We start from the raw sequence: 18,791 nt of genomic DNA, 5'->3' as shown, positions 1-18,791 counted from the left end.
AATAAAATGACATATTAAGAGTCTGACCAAAAGATATGCCAAGAATCTTAAAACAGAACACGCATGACTAGAAATGTTATCACAGCAATTCTTTTCTAAGGAAATGATCAAGGGTGTGGAGAAAGATTTAGCCAGAAAGAAATTCAAAGCACTTAAAATTTTTTAAGTGGCAATCATTCCTTAGTAAGAGATTAACTAAACTATGGAAAATTCATGAATGAAATGTCATGCATTCATTAAAATGGTATTGTAGAATACTTAATGACAAGGATATGGTCCCACTTAGGGTGAGAAAAGCTCAGTGAAAGTACTGAAGAGTGCAGATTTAAAAACCTGGTTGTTATTTCGGGTGATGGAATTATACATAATTTTATCTTCTTTTCCATACCTTCTAAATTTTCTAAAACAAACATTTTTATAACAAGAAAAATATAAGACATTTTTTAAAAGAACTGAAGGAAAGAGAGAAAATGCTTTATTTTCCTCCTTAACACGTTTTGATCAACCTTCTCTTCTCTCCAAGCGGATGGCAGACATTCTCTTACCCGTTGACTTTCTGTTGCCAGGGTCTCTTTTTCAACAGTGGACTCGGCACTAAGGGGTCCTATCTTCCTTGGAGTGACCGATTCCACTGGTTTCTCTGAAAGTTCTGAAGATGCTGTAGCTGGAGCAGCTTCACGTTGCTCTGTACTGGTTTTCTCTGCTAGTTCAACTTTTCTTCTTACGTCACTTTCTTCACTGCTTTCAGATTCATCACTAATGGGCTTGAGTTTTCTTCCTGACTATATCAAGCAAACAGCATTACTGGTTTAGAAAATACAAATGCTATCGTTTTTACTGTAATAGTAGATAACTGTACAGTCCACATTTCTCATTTCTGAACTTCAAGACTGAACACTAGGAAGATGGCGACATGATTACTGGACAGGATGGGAAACCCAGATTAAATAGCTCCAAATAAACACTCCCAACAATCCACTGTGCCTTTGCAAATCTCAGTCTAAACACATTACATGAACACTATGAAAACTGACATGGTACGTAGAAATTTGAGACCTCTGTAATGAAGAACACTTCAGATATAAATATAGTCCACTTTTTATTATAAAAGTATCTTCTAAAACATAATACTCTTTCTCTATGTTGCTATAGAACACTTTCTCCCTTTGCATCCAATCTAAACAGGATATGAAATATTCTACAGAACATTTTCTCCACTTGCATCCAGTCTAAATAGGATGTGAAATATCTTACAAATTAAGATAGAAGAGAAAACATACCTTTTTTGCACTAATTATTACAGACTTGTTTTCACTTGCTTCAATTTCAGGAGTGTTCAAACTGTACCAAAGAACAAGCCATCAATATCTTGCACACATTTCATTTTTATTCACACGTCTTCTGTAAGTCGTTTGCCCAACACAAAAACAAGTTCAATGTAAGGAGATTTCCCCCGTGTCACAGGCGGGCCTGCCACCTTCCCAGATTTGCTGGTCATCTCCCACATCTTCCCACACCCTGGCCACATCAGTTTATCCTTGGTAGGCAGGTAAGTGTCCCATTACTGTAGCATCTTGTCGTCACGTCTGAGAACTGCACCTTCCTCCATCTAACCCCTCCTAGGTGTAGCGGCCATCATTTGTACTAAGAGCTAATCCATAGACACCTGGCCTATGATTAGGTGACATAACAGGAATACCTTCTTTTTTCCTTTGAAAAGGAAAAAAATAACTCTAAACTTCTGATGAGTGATAAGAGTTCTTTCATTTTTTTCATTCATTTTAATACAACAAACATTTATTTCACACCAACATCAAAATGCAAAGTACAGTGAATAAAATTATTTTAAAAATGAGAGGGCTTCCTTTAATGGGTTCACTGTCTAACAGGAAGGCCAAAGGCAGCACAGGGCCTTGCCACTTCTGCCCAACACAGGCCTCCTCTAATGGGCACTCCTCCCTCCAGAGCTCCCAGTGGGCTGGCTGGAAGGGCGAGGGCTGCACTGCAGTCTGAGGCCATCTCTGCCAACCCTGACCCTTCCACCTTTCACTTTCATAGGAATTACTAATAAAGCTCTTCAGTTCGAACTCTGCCTCAGCGTCTACTGACTTGAGGATCCAAACTGGCCCATGCCACGCGTACAGGCAATGGAGTGCTCTTACAAGGTGGGAAGCGTGAGAGTGAGATAAGACTCGCATTCTAGAAAGATCACATTGGAAGCTGTTTGGGTAGGTGGCTGGATCAGAAGAGAAAGAACGATTCTGGAGACGAGCAGACCAAGCAGGAAACTACTGCAGGAGTGCTGGTGAGGGCAGCAAGTGCATAACCAACGGCCGCTGCAGGGAGGCGGCAGGGCTAGGGGAGGGAAAGTGGATTCTTGAGGCAGTCAGAGGCCAGGACAGACAGGATCAGTCAGAGAGCAGAAGATACCAGGAATGATTCCCAGATTGCTTTTCTGGGTGACTAGGTAACAGCAGGACCACTAACCCAGAAAACACCAAAGAAGCTTGTTGACTCTGGATGAGGGAGAAAGGGATTGAGCTTGGTTTTGCCTTTGCCAAGTCCTAGGCACCTGCGGGCATCTAGGGAAATATGGCCAAGATGCAGGACATCTTGGGCCTCAGGAGAAAGGCTGGGCGAGAGAGACTTGGGGAACAGTGGCATATGGGTAGTTAAACCCTGAGAGGAATGGTGGGGTGGGTAGAGAGGAGAAGGCAGAGAACGGAATCTCCTGCACGTAAAGAGGAGGGAGGGAGGGAGAAGTCTGGGAATGAACAACTGAACATCCCTGGAGAGGATCTGGGCCCTGGATGCTGACGCCTCCGTGAGTCCCAGGAAATGCTGCTGGTCTCTCTCCAGAGCATCCCTTCTGCCCTGACTCCCCTTTGTATCCACATACAGACCCTGTCTAACCCACACAACATTTTTCGTTTGGACTTGTCACACCGCCAAAACCAAGATTACCAGGAATGTCCATATTGTTCATTGCAATGCACCTGTTTGGCGCACACACACACACACACACACACACATGCACGCTCCCCCCACTATCCTGCAAACAAGCACTGCCCTGGTTTTCTTCTTTCCTCTCTAGCCACTTTTCCTCTCTCTCCTTTGAAAGATCCTTCTCCTCTACCGGGACAGTAGGCAGGTTATCTTGAGGGCTGGTCCCAGGTCCTTGCCTTCTCTCAGGCCACAGTCTCTCCTGTGAACTCTCATCCATGCCCACATCCATCCATGCATCCTACTATATGCAGACAACTTCAGTTTGAACTCCAGCTTAGCCCTCTCCTCCGGGCTCCAGACTCAAGCATACGACAGTCTCTTTGACATCTCCACACCAAATTCACGATCGGCTGATGATGATAGGGTGACTCAATCTCCTAGTAACTCCTATCTTACTTAGCCAGTGGCACGATTACCAGCCATGTATACGAGCCAGAAAGCCAGTTGTCTCTGACAGCAACTCTTCCCCACCCTCCAATATCTGACCCAACACCAAGCCCTGTGGATTTGCTTCCTAACTATTTCCTGAACCCAGCCAGTTGCCTCCATCTCTGTCTCAATTACCGTGGTCCTCCCTGCCACAGACCACTAAAACAGCTTCCAGACTGGCCTCTCCACTCCGTTCTTGCCTCTCTCAAATCCATTCTCCACACAGTAACCAGAGTGATAATTTCTAAATGTAAACCTGACCACGTCACTCCTGCTTAGAATTCTTCAACTGTTGAGGATAATGACAAAACTCTTTACCAAGTTTGTAAGTTAGGATTAGCTATGGCAGCAAATGATGAAAAATACACCCCTAAAATGGCTTAAACGAGATACTCTATTTCCCTTGCTACAAAACTCCAGAGACATTTCAGGGCTGGTACAGCAGCCCCACCATCATCAGAGCCCAGATTCCTTCTACGTTATTGCTCCATTTTCTTAGTAGGCTGCCTCATGGTCCAAGATGGCTGCTCAAACTTCAGCAGTCACATCCAATTCCAACCAGAAGGAAGAAGGAAGGAAAAAAGAAGGCACAATCCTCCCTATGAGGACACTTCCAGAAGTTGCAGATGAAGCTGGAATGTGGGCTAACATTTAATCATATAGACATCTCGGCTGCAAGAGAAGGTAGGAAATATATTCTTTGTTCTGACAGCCAGGGGCTCAGCTAAAATCAAACATTCTATCACCAAGGAAGAAGGGGAAGACGTCGGAGTAGACAACTAACCATCTCTCCTAATTGTGACATTCAAAGTAACTACCATCTTGCAATGTGTTCCCTTCTTCACTCTATTTCCTCTGGGGCATCCCAGCTTTTCTGAGTCCCACAGACTCACCATGCTTCCTCCCATCACGGTGCCTGGAGACACGCTATTCCCTTGTGTGGAATGTTCCTCACTCTACCCCTCACCAACCCAGCTCCTACTCACAGCATCACGTCCATCCCTATACGTGACTTGTCAGTGATTCTTCATTAATATCTGTTGCTCCATAAGCTCCATGAGGGCAAGGATTAAGTCCATTTTGAATTATTATTTTAAACCAAGAGCCTAACACAGTGCCTGGTATGTAGTCAGCGCTCAATAAATGTTTGTTGAAAAAATATCAATAATGAAAAGCTAACATTTGAAAGTTTATTAGGCGCCAATCTGTCTTCAGAGCTTAAGAGGATAAATTCATCTTAAAACAATCATATAAAGTAAGTTGTATCATTATCCCACTTTCCAGATGAAAGAACCTACAAATTAAATATCTAGTCCAAGGTCAAAGACTTCGTAGTAGCAGAACAAAGATTTGAACCAGGACATTGGGTTCAGGGCCAGTGACCTTAACCATGACACTACCCTTACACGGCATGAAGGAAGACCGAATTCCAGTATTCACTGAATGCCGACCATATGCCAGGCAGTGTTCCAGGCACCCGAGGGATAGCAGTGAACAGAACAAAGCCCTGCTCTTTTTGAAGATACTTCTACTGCGGAGGGACAGACAACGAACAAACTAAAAAATGAACATAAAGTATTGGTTGGGTAGAGATAAATGCTATGAGAAAAAGAACAGAGTAAAGGAAATATATTGACAAAGGCGATATTTTCTATGAGGTATCAGAGGAGACTGCTGTGATCAGGGGAGATCTGAAAGGAAACCAGGGAGTGAGCCACACAGACATAAGTTGGCCCAAAGATCTTTAAAAAGCTTTACTTTTATAAGTTTCTATCTTAAGGAGCTTCTCATAAATCCCACTAACCATGAATAAACCGTTGCTTGAGACACAACCGTACCTTCTTTTCGCTTCTTTTCCTTGAGGAGTTGAAGGGATGGAGGACCCACAGTGCTTGGAGAGTTCGTCTTCATCCGCATATATGGCAGTGCTGTGTAAGGGAGGATCTACGAAAGACACAGAAAGCTACGCTCAAAGTCTGGCAGTTTGGGCAGTATTTACATTTGTTCCCTTACAATGGAGTACAAAGCAATCTTTGTTTATGGTTAACAAAATCCAAATCCTTTGCACAGGCTACTTCCCACATGTTTCTGATCTCACACCTCAACAATGAAAAATTCAAACCATTTCACCAATACATAGATATTTACAATTATAACCTGTATTACTATACTTACATATTAGCCAGAAAATTTTAATGAGATAAAAGATAAATATAAATAGGAAGTCTGGCATTCTCTTTCCTCATCCGATGGAGCGTCACACACTCTCCTCGCGAGACCACTGCGTTAACTGTAAACTCTAAGGGTTCGAGTGCCGGGCCCACTCCGTGACTACTTCCTCACATAGGGCCAGCACAAAGCGGGCACGCACCATCTGTGACTGAATGGACCTCCGCGGAGGGATTCCAGGCACCTCTCACTTCCTCTCTCTCTACTTTACTCGGCACTTCTAGAGCCCACAGTTAGCAGAAAAAGTCAACTGGGATGAGGAAGAAGGCGATGAACAAGGAGACTAAATGGCCTTGGTGGAAAGGCACAGAGAGAAGATGCTAAGAGGAAGAGAATGCTCCTCCCTGCTCAGGAGAGCAGAGCAGGAGAGACGTCAGCACACTGGGTTGGGCTCAGAGCAGGGTGGGAGGCAGGTGGCCAGCACCATGGGGTTGAATTCCTGCAGGGGAGCCTGGGAAGAGCTGAGCACCCATTTCTTCATGCTCACACTTCAGCACGACAGTGCAAATTTCAACAACATTTTCAAATAAAGAGCTGCTTAAATAATGAACTTGTCAACTGCACAATTTTAAAGTTACTAATAACTTTGTATTGCCCTCAAGTAGGCAAAGGGACTTATTTGCTCCACTAACAACAAGCAAAAAAGAGAAATAGACCGATGCCAAATCTCCATATGGAACCAGTCATGCAAACTGGACTCTCCCAACAATAAAAAGATAAATAACCCAATTTAAAAAGCGGTAAAGGATTTGAACAGACACCTCTTCAAAGAAGATAAACAAATGGCCAATAAGCACGTGAAAAGATGCCCAACATCATTAGTCATTAGGGAAATACAATTCAAAACCACAATGAGATACCGCTTCATACCCATTAGGATGGCTACTGTCAAAAAAACAGGAAACAAGTGAGGATGTGGAGAAATCGGAATCTTGTGCATTGCCAGAGGGAATGTAAAACGGCGCAGCCAATGTGGAAAACGGCATGGCAATTCCTCAAAAAAGTGAACTTAGAGTTACCATACGACCCAGCAATTCCACCTCTGGGTATACACCCAAAAAAAGTGAAAGCAGAGACTTGCACAGCTATTGCACACCCATGTTCATAACAGCACCATTCACAATAGTCAAAAGGTAGAAGCTACCCAAGTGTCCGCTGACAGAATATTACTCAGGTTTTTTTGGTTCTTTTGGAGGAAGACTAGCCCTGAGCTAACATCTGCCAATCCTCCACTTTTTGCTGAGGAAGACTGGCCCTGAGCTAACATCCGTGCCCATCTTCCTCTACTTTATATGTGGGATGCCTAACACAACATGGCGTGCCAAGCGGTGTCATGTCTGCATCCGGGATTCAAACTGCATCTAGGATTCAAACCCCGCGCTGCTGAAGCGGAACGTGTGCACTTAACTGCTGTGCCACCGGGCCGGCCCCTGTTACTCAGTTTTAAAAAGGAAATTCTGACACATGCTACAACACAGATGAATCTTGAAGACATGATGCTGAGTGGAGAAAAAGGACACAAAAGGACAAATATTGTATGATTCCTCTCATATGAGGTATCTAAAGTAGTCAAATCCAGAGAAACAGAAAGTTGGGCTGGAGGGTGGGGAATGAGGAGCCGTTTAATGGGACAGAGTCTCAGTGGGGGTGAATGAGAAAGTTCTGGAGATGGATGATGACGGCTGCACAACAACATGAATGTACTTAAAGCCATAGAACTGCGCATTTAAAAATGGTTAAAACGGTAAATTTTACGTTATGTATATTTTACCACACACACAGGTAAATGAGATACCACTTCACACCAATTAGGATGGCTGGAATCAACAAGCCAGACAATAACAAGCGCTGACGAAGACGTGGAGAAACTGGAACCCTCACACTGTGCTGATGGAAATGTAAGGGGTGCAGCTGCTTTGTCAAACCGTTCCTCTAAAGGCTGAAGTGGAATTACCATACGACTGAGTAATTCCACTCTTTGGCATATCCCTAAGAGAAATAAAAACTGGTACATGAATGTTCACGGCAGGATAACTCATAACGGCCAAACAACGTAAATGTTCATCAACTGATGAATGGATAACAAAATGAGGTATATCCAAACAATGGATTATTGAGCTATAAAAATCTTTAGGAATGAAGTACTGATACTTGATACAACACAGATGAACACTGAAAATACTATGCTAAGTGAAAGGAGCCAGTCACAAATAACCACAGAGTATGATTCCATTCTATGAATAGGCAAATCCAGAGAGACAGGCAGCCGTTTATGGCTTCTAGGGGCTGGGAGGAAAGAGGAAGGGGGAGTGACTACTAACGCATACAGAGTTTCCTCTTGGGGTGATATAATGTTCTGGAATGTTTCTAAGAAGAGAACTACCATATGATCCAGCTATTCCACTTCTGGGTATTTATCCAAACACAAAAACACTAATTCAAAAAGATCTACGTGCCCCTATGTTCATTGCAGCATTATTCACAATAGCCAAGACTTGGAAACAACCTAAGTGCCCCTCAACGGATGAATGGATGAAGAAGACGTGGTGTATATACATACACAATGGAAATACTACTCCACGATAAAACAAAAGATGAAAATTTGCCATTTGTGACAACATAGATGGACCTTAAAGGTATTACTAGACAGAGAAAGCCAAAGTACTCTGTGAGTCCACTCATAAGTGGATGATAAAGACAACAACAACAAAGAAACAGATAGAGAGATTTGATTGGTTGTTACCAGAGGAGAAGTGGGGAGGAGATGGTCACAGAGCACATGTGTACCGGGATGGATGGTAATTAGTCTTTGGGTTGTGAACACGATGTCGTCTACACAGAAACCAAAATATAATTACGTACATCTGACATTTATAAAACGCTGTAAAACAATGTTACCTCAATAAAAAAAAATGTCTGGAATAGTAGATAATGGTGACGGCTTTACAATTTTCTGACTATACCAAACCATCACTGAATTCTACACTTTAAAGGAGTGAATTTTATGGTAAGTGAATTATATCTCAATTTAAAAATTATGTGATTTCTTTTAGATTCAGATATTTTCCATTTAGATTTCTTTTAGATAAATAATTAAAACACATTTACCGAATCATAATAAAAGATGTATTCTGGTAATGATTACTTTTCATCTTATAAAATTTCCCAGATTTTCTTTATTAACAAAACATTACAATGAAAAATATTAGACGCCAAATTAAAAATATGTGAAAGGGTCTATGTTTTCAAAATTCCCTTAAAACTTACTACAGCAAGAATGTCTGATCCCTGCTGTTCTAGATGTGGGGGCACTTGGCTCTTTCCGTGTCTTTTCTGGCCCTGAAATGGCCAGTGAGTGAGACACTGACAGAAGCAGTGCCCTCTGGACCACTCACACACTCCCGGTCAACCGGGCACCAGCCCTGCCTTCTTCGCACTCCAAGGAACACCGGTGAGACTCTCCCACTGGGTCTCCTGAAGTGCCCTCTGCCTCACATGTTTAAGAAAAGGGAGAAGTACCCTCTTCTCCTCCCTAAATTAAAACCCCTTACCGAATGACGCAAGTGGTGGTATGGACTGAGAAAGAGACTTCATATTCCTCCTTTACAGAGTGCTATAATAGGTGTCCTAACATTGCAGGCTGATTGACAAATGCTACTAGAAGAGTTCCACTTTGATAACGTTTGAGTTCTTAGTTCCAACGTTCTTAGACATGAGAAAAAGTACTTCAAACTATCAGTACTCCCCAGAACACTCAATTCATATGCAGTCAACTAATTTTTATATTTGAAGATATTTCTATACTTTTATTAGTAACTAGCCTATGCTGTAGCTTGACCTACTTTAAAGTTTTTAGGATAACTATTTCAAATACTAACCAAAGGTTTCATAAGGTTCTTCATCTTTCTCATTTTCACCCAGTTTGCCAATGCTGGAGATATCAGAATCATCGGAAAAATCAAACACATCGAGAGGCTTGTGCTTCTGGTCAGTTTTCTGAGAATGAATAAAGTCAAAGTCATTGAATTGGCTCTAACAAAGAAGAACATTACAAAGCTGATTTATTTAGCAAGGATGTTCCTATCACTGCCGCTTAAAGAAGCGAGCCACAACGCTTTCTGGAAGGACACAGACGCCTCTGATAACATAAGGCAGGGGTTGGCAAACTTTCTCTAGGAGGGACTAGAGAGTAAACATGATAGGCTTTGCATGCCATAGGGTCTCTGCTGCAATTACGCAACTCAGCCACTGTAGTGTGAAAAGCAGACAGCGACAATGCAGAAAGAATAAAGCACAGCTGTGTCGCAATAAAACCTTATTTATGGATACTGAAATTTGAATTTCATATCATTTTCACATGTCATGAGATATTCTTCTTTTTTTTTATTTCAACCATTTAAAAAGGTAAAAACCATTCTCAGCTCACAGCACTGTGCAAAAACAGGTGGCAGGCTAGATTTGGCCCACGGGCCACAGTTTGCCAACTCCTGACCTCGCGAAGGCCGTGGGTCCTCTCCCCAGAAATATGCCCGTTTACCTGAAAGTTCCTCAACAGTTCTGAAGACACACAGGGGTGAAGACTCCTGACTGAAGGAGACAGACCACAGTTTACTGTTCAATGGACTAACAATAAGCCCCATGGAGTTTCTACCTCAAATCCTAATGAAGGACCAAAACATACAGAAGATGAGAGAAACTTCCAGAGAAACTCTGGAAAATGTGCAAGGGTGCCATTCATAGATGAAGAAATTCTGGAAGACATAAAGGTGATGGCATAAAACTGACAAAACAAAAACTCTACCACGCACAGACTCCCTCAAAAAATGATTCATAGAGGGCTTGGGGGTGGACTGCCAAAGAAGGGATGCTGACAGATCTCGGTCCTCCCTCCAGCACATATAAGGCAGCGGCCTTCCAAAGGAGGGACAAGTCAGGAAGCCTGAAGATATCCACACCAGGCACTCTGGACTGTCAGCTAAGGAAGGCTGGGGGTGGGGCTGAAGAGCTCGGAGAAATCCCCCCCAGGCACGATATGGACTACAGCCACCCAGGGCGGAGAGCGGAGAGAAATCCATCCAAAGAACAAGCACGCTAGGGCTGGGTGGGAGCACAGAGCTGAGCACACCCCTGCAGAGGTGTCCCAGGGCTCCCCAGAGAGTAAAAGAGTAGCCTCCGAAGGCAGGGGTTAAAGCAGTAGGGCAGAGAGACCATGCAAGACAGACGGCCGGGGTCAGGACAGAGCAGAGAGAACTCCTGACGCCCGAGCGCCCAGAAAGCAGGCGCTCTCGTCCGGTGTTAATGCGGATTTCCAATGCCAGCTGGACAGGCCACTGGAAAACGATGTGAAATGAGCTATCAAGAGGGTGAAAGAAATGTACCTGCCCTTAACATAACACACTTATTCTAAGACTCTACTCTAATGTAAAACTATAACGTGGACTAAGTGGAATATTATGAAATCATAAACAATTGCTGAAAACTATAATAACAAGGAGAAATGGCTAAAAATGAAAAAAGCAAAATACGGTGTTGTACAATGTTTGTATGATATCAATTATTCAAACGAAAATAAAACCAACCTGGGCCCCCTCAAAAGAGATTCAAAACATCAACAATGGTCATTTTCTCCATTATACTAGAAAAAGTGGGAGGAAAAGAAACATACTTTTTCACTACAACAAAACACTGAGCTTACCAAGTGAAGTCTACAAAACTCTGGGGCTCCCATTAAATGCTACTTTGTGTTGTCGATTATGAGAAAATTATATTAAAATATAAAAAGATAACTTACATGTTTTGTGGAATGTGCTCTTCCTACAGTGCTCTTTGAATATCTCGCACTATTAAACAGCAAACACACACAAAAGAGTTAGGAAATATTGTAAAATAATTGGGGGAAACACCATAACTTGCAACTCTTTCCAAGCATTTTCTTTCCAAATCATATTCCTCATTCGTTGCAGTAACAGTGTGCACCCAGTGAAATTCAGTTTAGGCAAAATCCTTTTAGAAAGCAGAGCCCATATCACAAATTTAATTATATTTTTTGTAGGTCAAATCAGATCACCAATGTATAAAACAGCTTAGGTCTCTCCCTCAGGGACATGGAAAACGCCTAATCCTGCTGTTAGCCTTGTCCCTAAGGTCCCAAGCAATAGCAATGAATGACCGTTTCTACAGAACTGCGCAAAGTTAGTAAGCGCCTGACACCCGTTCCATCCTGCGCCTGGCTCTTCTACGTACACTTTATCATTTAGCTCTAACAGTCCTACAAGGTAGAAGCGAATCCCATGCTACAGATGTATATTTGCCCAAAGCAACACACCGCCAGGAAGGAGAGAAGCTGGAATTAAAAGCTGCATTAGTTCAGATCCAGAACTGCCCTCTTTCCACTCCTTCATGCTCCCTCCACTGGGCATGAGGATAAAAGGAAACAGCTGCATATCTTCAGCAAGCTTAACGGAAACAAGATGTAACAAAAGCAACTAGAATAAAAACTGGAAATAAGAGGGCAGGAAATAAACCACACCGTCAGTGAATACACATTGAGCATCCTCTGTGCAGCAGGCATTGCACAAGGACACTGGGACGCTCTGGAGTGACACCAGACACAGTCGCTGACTTTGAGACAGGCCATGCAGACACCATTTGTGGACACCAACATCAGTGTCGTGTGGCTGAACCAATATTTCTTTGAGTAACTTCTCATCTGATATAATTTCAAACTTCCACAAAAGTTACAAGAATAATATAAGGACCTTTTGTATATCCTTTACTCACGCTCACCAATGACTTACATTTTGTCTCAACTGCTTTCTGTGTGTATGTAAACTGGAGACACTGTGCGCCTTGACCCCGAAATACTTGTGTGTCTCTCCTAAGAAAGAGGGCATTATCTTGCCTAGTCACAATATAATTTCCAAATCAAGAAATTTAACACTGATATGATTAATCTACAGTCGATATCCAAATTTCATCAACTGCCCATAGTAAAAAAACCTTTGAGGGTTTTTTCTCCAGCATTTTAAAACTGGAAATACAAGAGAATATAAAATATCAGATTGCACTAAACATAGTATTTTCATAAACCTTTTGTTTTGTTATGTGTGTGTGTGTGTATAATAGTGATGTAAAACGTCATTACTGTGAATCATAATGTAATCACAAAAAGTTGCAAAATTGTTTAGAGCAGTGGTTCTCAAATGTCAGGCATCAGAATCACCTGGAAGGCTTGTTAAAACAGATTGTCTGGCCCCAGGCCCAGAATGTCTGATTCAGTAAGTCTGGGATGGGGTCTGAGATTCCGCATTTCTAACAAGTTCCCGGTGCTGCTGAAGCTGCTAAAGCTGCTGGTCAGGGAACCACACTTGAAGAACCACTGATTTCTTTGATTCTCAGATCCAAAAAAGAAGGTAGGACAGGTTTCATTTTATGGCACTCATGATTCTGGGGTTCAGAAAAGTTCAGTGACTTATCAGTGGTTACATAGCCAAGTAACAGAAATGGTACTAGAAACCAGATTGCATAATTCCTTAAACTAAATTCTTTCCACTGTCTCTTGCCTTGTCTGTGCTCAAAAAAAAAAAAAATGGTCGTTTCCTCCTTACCTTAGGCTAGGTGCAAGGTGAGGCTTCCAAAAGATGGAAACCTGTGATATCATATGTAAAATTTTTGGTGTACATGCACCAGTGGTTTTGGGGGTGGGGGGAAGACGGAACAGATTTCATGAGTCTTAAAGGCAAAAATGTCATATGTATACATGGAGAGAGAGAGAGAATAACACTGGCCTATCAGACAAAGTGTAACTCTTGTCAGCTGACGTTCAAGGCCCCGATATTCTCTTTCAATCCTCCTTTCCTTGGTGGTGGGGGCGGGGGGGGGGATCCTCGTTTCTTCCCCTCTGGCTACAGGAGTCTAGTCTCGGTTTATTCCACCTCCCTGCTCAGTCCTGAGCCAGCCTTTCTCTCCCCACGCTCCGCTTGGCTGGCCTTCCACTCTCACCTCACATCTACAAACGCCACCTTCTCCAGGAAGTCTTCCCACCGCCCAGGGGGACCTCCTGGATGGATGGCAGGATCTTGTGTACTGGCCATAGCAAGCAGAGATCCCTCCAGCCAGGATCAGACACCGCCTGCGGGACATTTGCCAATTTTCCAACTGTTTCTTTACCGTGATTCACAGTAATGATGTTTTACATCACAATTAGTACACACACACATATAAAACAAAACAAGAGAGCAGTTTTGCAACCTATTTTTAAATGCTTGCCCTTTTTGATTAAAAAAAAAATGTGCTTGACCCATCCTGGAGCACCCCTTTTAAGAATAACAAGCGGCAGCTTGGTACCCCCACTTTATGGTCTGTGGTTTGTGTTACAAAAACAACAGGGTCTTGAAAATAAGAATACTGCCTGACGGCCAGAGCTTCAAGATCACTAGAATGGAATGTGTAAAAGTAGTAGGCACTCAGGGGCTGGCCCCGTGGCCGAGTGGTTAAGTTCGCGCGCTCCGCTGCAGGCGGCCCAGTGTTTCGTTGGTTCGAATCCTGGGCGCGGACATGGCACTGCTCGTCAGACCACGCTGAGGCAGCGTCCCACATGCCACAACTAGAAGAACCCACAACGAAGAATACACAACTATGTACCGGGGGGCTTTGGGGAGAAAAAAAAAAAAAAAAAAAGTAGTAGGCACTCAGTAAGTCGTTGTTGGATATTTTGTTTCAAAGTATTTGCAGCCTACTTTAGACTACACTCACCCACACAAAGTAATGCCAACAGTAGCCAACGTTTTTTCCTACCCGCCAGGCACAGTTTGGACTGTCGCTCCTTTAACCCTCATGGTAACCCCGGAAAGTTGGGACAATTATTGCTCCCATTTTACAGACGTGGGCGCCGAGGCTCCGGGCCATCAGTCCCTCGCACAGCTTCCCCAGCGGCAGAGCCAGGGGGGCTCGGCACGCAGCCCGAGCAGCTCCGAGACACAGACCGCCGCAGGAGGCGAAGAAGGTACAGCCGCGCTCGCAGCACTTACCCCGCGGCCGCCGGGGGCCGCGCCCGCCGCCGCGGAGCCATCCGAGCTCACCGCCCTCTGCGCCGGCGGAGCCCACAAAGCTCCCGCCGAACCCCGCGCCACCCCGAGCGGCCAATCCGGGCCGAGCTCGCGCGCACGCCCCGCCCCCGCCGTGCACCCGAGCTGGATGAGGCTCCCGCCCTTCCCAGAGCGCGAGGGAAAACCAGGCCTGGCATCCTGCAAAAGCGGAGCTGGAGTCCAGGCCTTCCAGCCAGTCGCTGGCGGTCCATGAGACACCAGATTTGCCCGGCTTTCCCTCCCACCCGTGCTCCTCGCCAGTTTTCCAAGGCTCCGAAGGTCCTGAGCCGCTTGGCCCCGCCCTCAGGGGCGGAGGAAGGGGCGGAGCCAGCGCCGTAACACTAGAAGGCTCTCGCCCCTAAGGGGCGGATCCAAAGCCAGGGCGGGAGCCCCTGCTGCTAGGGCTACCGCGCAGCTGTCTAAAGCAACGCATTGCCAAAGGGACAGGGTGTAAATCAGTTGTGTAAGCTTGGTGTTATTTTCTCTCTGTCGCAGTTTCTTCATTCGTAAATGGGGAAGGCCCTTTCTCGAGTTAGTATTCTCCCATTCTTTTCTTTTTGTTTAAAAATGTATTATCCTGCAAAAGAACGATATTGGACACCGCACCATAAATAAAAATTAACTCAAAATGGATCAAAGATCTAAACGTAAGAGCTAAAACTATAAACCTCTTAGAAGAAAACAGGGCAAAAGCTTCATGAGATGAGATTTGGCAATGATTTCTTGGATATGATGCTGAGAGCATAGTATGAGATAATGACAAAATTCTGAAGATGGATAGTGGTGGATGGTTATGAACAATGTGAACGTACTTGAGTAGTGCCGGTAAATTGTACAGTTAGTTCAAAATGGTTAAAATGCTAAATTTTATATTATGTTTATTTTACCACAATAAAAAATTACAACATTTCGTGCATAGAAAAGCATATAAATATATAATATAATGATAAAAAGGAGCACCCATGGACTCACCACTGGATTAGGAAATAAGCCATTATCATTCCTCCCCAGGATGCACACTCATCTGATTTTGTGTTTTATCATTCCCATGCCTTTCTACCTTGATATATCCCTAAGTAATGTATTAATTATTGTATGTTTCTAAAATTTATATAAATATTTGGTATGTATTCTGCAAGCACTCTTTCTCATGCAAAGCTATGATTTTTAGATTTATCTACTTGATGCATGTATCTGTAGCTCATTATTTTCATTGTCTTTGGAATGCATTAAGTAAATATACCACATTCTCTTTATCCATCCTTCTGGGTATGGATACATCAGTTGTTTTCAGTCTTCTTGCTGTTACCAACAATACGGTGCTAAACAGTCTTGCACGTGTCTTGCAGAGCACACATCTAAGAGCTTCTCTACAGATCGACTCAGTAGTAATATTATCGTGTCATAGGATAAAGACACTTAGCTTTACATGATAATGCCAATTTTTACACATTGTTTTGTAGATTGTATAATTTACACCCCAGTCAGCAGTATATAGAAGTCCCCTTGGCTCCACATACTTGTCGATACTTCGGATTTACAAAACTTTAAAATTTTTACCTAATTAGTGAGTTGAAATGTTATCCTATGGTGTGTTTGATTTGCATTTCCCTTAAGTTGCTCATCTTTTCATCATTTATTGGTCCTGCCTGATTCCTCTTCAGTGAAATGCCTGTTCACCCCACCCAGGAATCATTTGGGCAAGTGCCATAGAGGAATAAATCACCTTTGAGGTACTGAAGGTAGTTCCCACTCTCAGGGAGAAATAGGGATCCCAGAGCCACTGACAGTTGTCATCCTTAAGAGAGCGGATAAGTAGCTCCATTTTATGGGAAAGAAGTTGTAGTCAAACCTTTTGTGCTTGTGGGTTTGAAAAAAGAAACTGCCCACCTGTTCAGACAGGAAGAGGGTTAGCACTATGGATGGGAATAAAAACTCTACCCAAAGAGGTTTAAATAATAAGAGAATTGATGAGCTTGTGTCACTGAAAAAGGTAGGATGGCTCCATTTGATCTAGAAGTTTGAGAAGCCATCAAGGCTCTTTCTTGCCCTCCTTGTATGTCAGCTTTTCCCTGGGTCCTATCATCATCATCGTCGTCATCATCACTTGGATTTATTGAGCATTTACTATTGTAGGGGAGGAAGACAAATCCTCTACCCACTCTAGGTCCTTCTGGCTGGGCTACGAATTAAATTGACATGAGACAGAATAACAGGAGAAAATCAAACAAAGCTTTATAACATGTATACACGGGAGAGACCCAGGAAAACTGGGTAACTCAACAAAATGGCTGAGCTGCCAGCTTAAATATTATCTTCAGATAAAGGCAAAGGAGGATGTTGGGTGTGGTGGTGTGGGAGTTCAGAGGAGGGCAAGACAATTTACATGAAGATGAAAATGGAAATGATTGTTAAACAAGTTTTGCTGGGCCAAAAATGGCCTTGTTGGTGCCTTTCTATCACACGTATTTTACATTATACTATAGCCATCTTAAAGTATCAGCTCCTTCTTGGAACAGGCCTTCTATGTTAAATTCTTTTAAGCACTTTGGGGGAAGGTCAAATGTTCTTCCTGAGTCTTCTGAGCCTTTATTGTCTTCAGCTCAAAATAATCCACATACCAGAGTGGTGCATCTTGGGGTGGCCTGCCCTCAACCCCATCACTATGATCAAAATGTTGATGCAAATAAGCCATAACCAATCTATAAATCAAAATTGGGATGGTTTATTACGAGCCACATCTGAGGACTAGCCCAGGGCCTTCCTTCCCCAAGGAAGTAGGGGCACCAAAGAAGTGGGGTGCACAGAGTAGATATATACCATCAAAGAGCATACATTACATTTGATAGGAATGTCCCTTTTACAACAGTCACAAGATTGCTTAGCTGGCACAGCAACTGATGGACACAGCAGGGTGGCAGGTCTGTTCTCTCAAGTTATGTGATCACAGGTGAGTGCAGCAATCAGTTCCTAGCCTAGGGAGAGATGCTTATCCTTAAGGAAATGCTAATGTGGGGGAAGTTGCACCTTTATTTTAAGGACATTTGTTCTTGTCTTTGAGACATAGCAAATGCTTAAAGCAGATATATAATGCATACTCAACGGCCACATCAGGACCTTTTGGAAAAACAAGGACAGGCCAAATTAGTTTTACACCAAATGGCTTCCTCATATACTCCAATCTATCCTATTGCTTGCCATTTATTTACCATAAGCATTGTTCTAAGTGTTTAGTTTCTGTTAAACCATTTAATCCTCTCAATAACCCTATGTGGTAGGCACTACAATCCCATTTTACATATGAGACAACTAAGGAGCAGTCCCCATAGTAAGTGACAGTGCCTGCATTAGATTTTAGGATCCTGGCCCAGGGCTTGCAGCTGGCAGCTGTTCCAAGGCTCACATCTGAATTCCACCATTTAGAGAGAGTAGCCAAATCCCACATTCCCAGAAAAAGGCCTAAGATTTACTCTAATTGGAGCAGCTTTTGGTGACATACCTACCTGTATTAGTCAGGGTTCTCCAGAGAAACAGAACCAATAGGAGATATATAGATATATATATATATGTGTGTGTGTGTGTGTATATATATATATATATATATATACACTTATAAATATAAAGTTAATCTCAGTATATATATATTTACTTATGTATATATATTTACACAATAAAATATTATATATATACACACACATGAGAGAGAGAATTAGTTTAAGGAATTATCTCACACAGTCAATTGTGGACGCGGAAATATATAGGGTAGGCCAGCAGCCTAGAAATTCAGGTAAGAGTTGACGTTGCAGCCTTCAGTCTGCCTTCTCCAGGGCAGCATGCTGGAAACTCAGGCAGCCTATGTTGCAGTCTTGAGGCAGAATTCTTTCTTCTTCGAGAAATCCCAGTCTTTTCTCTTAGGCCTTCAGCTGGTTGGATGAAGCCCAACCACATTATGGAGGACAATCTGTTTTACCCAAAGTCTACTAATTCATATATTAATCACATCTAAAAAATACCTTCAGGGCAACATCTAGACTGGTGTTT

At 43.0% G+C, this 18,791-nt stretch overlaps 1 protein-coding gene across 2 annotated transcripts in view; it reads right to left on the bottom strand.

Annotated features, from left to right (window-relative positions):
- CENPU (centromere protein U) overlaps positions 1-15,049 on the bottom strand; it is a 39,169-nt gene extending 24,120 nt beyond the window's left edge. The window contains exons 1-6 of one of the 2 annotated variants that reach the window (XM_014839505.3): positions 14,694-15,049; positions 11,456-11,504; positions 9,543-9,660; positions 5,274-5,379; positions 1,281-1,341; positions 546-782 (exon numbers count right to left, since the gene is read on the bottom strand). In XM_014839505.3, coding sequence (XP_014694991.3) covers positions 546-782; positions 1,281-1,341; positions 5,274-5,379; positions 9,543-9,660; positions 11,456-11,504; positions 14,694-14,734 — 612 coding nt within the window. In that variant the 5' untranslated portion in view covers positions 14,735-15,049. Of the gene's footprint in view, positions 1-545; positions 783-1,280; positions 1,342-5,273; positions 5,380-9,542; positions 9,661-11,455; positions 11,505-14,460 lie in introns of both variants that reach the window. The other variant, XM_044760577.2, reaches the window with a different exon arrangement.
- Between the last annotated feature and the right edge of the window lie 3,742 nt (positions 15,050-18,791).

Source organism: Equus asinus, chromosome 27, assembly GCF_041296235.1.
Source record: "Equus asinus isolate D_3611 breed Donkey chromosome 27, EquAss-T2T_v2, whole genome shotgun sequence".
In the NCBI taxonomy this organism is placed as follows: Eukaryota; Metazoa; Chordata; class Mammalia; order Perissodactyla; family Equidae; genus Equus; species Equus asinus.
This window is presented reverse-complemented; position numbering and strand designations above follow the sequence as displayed.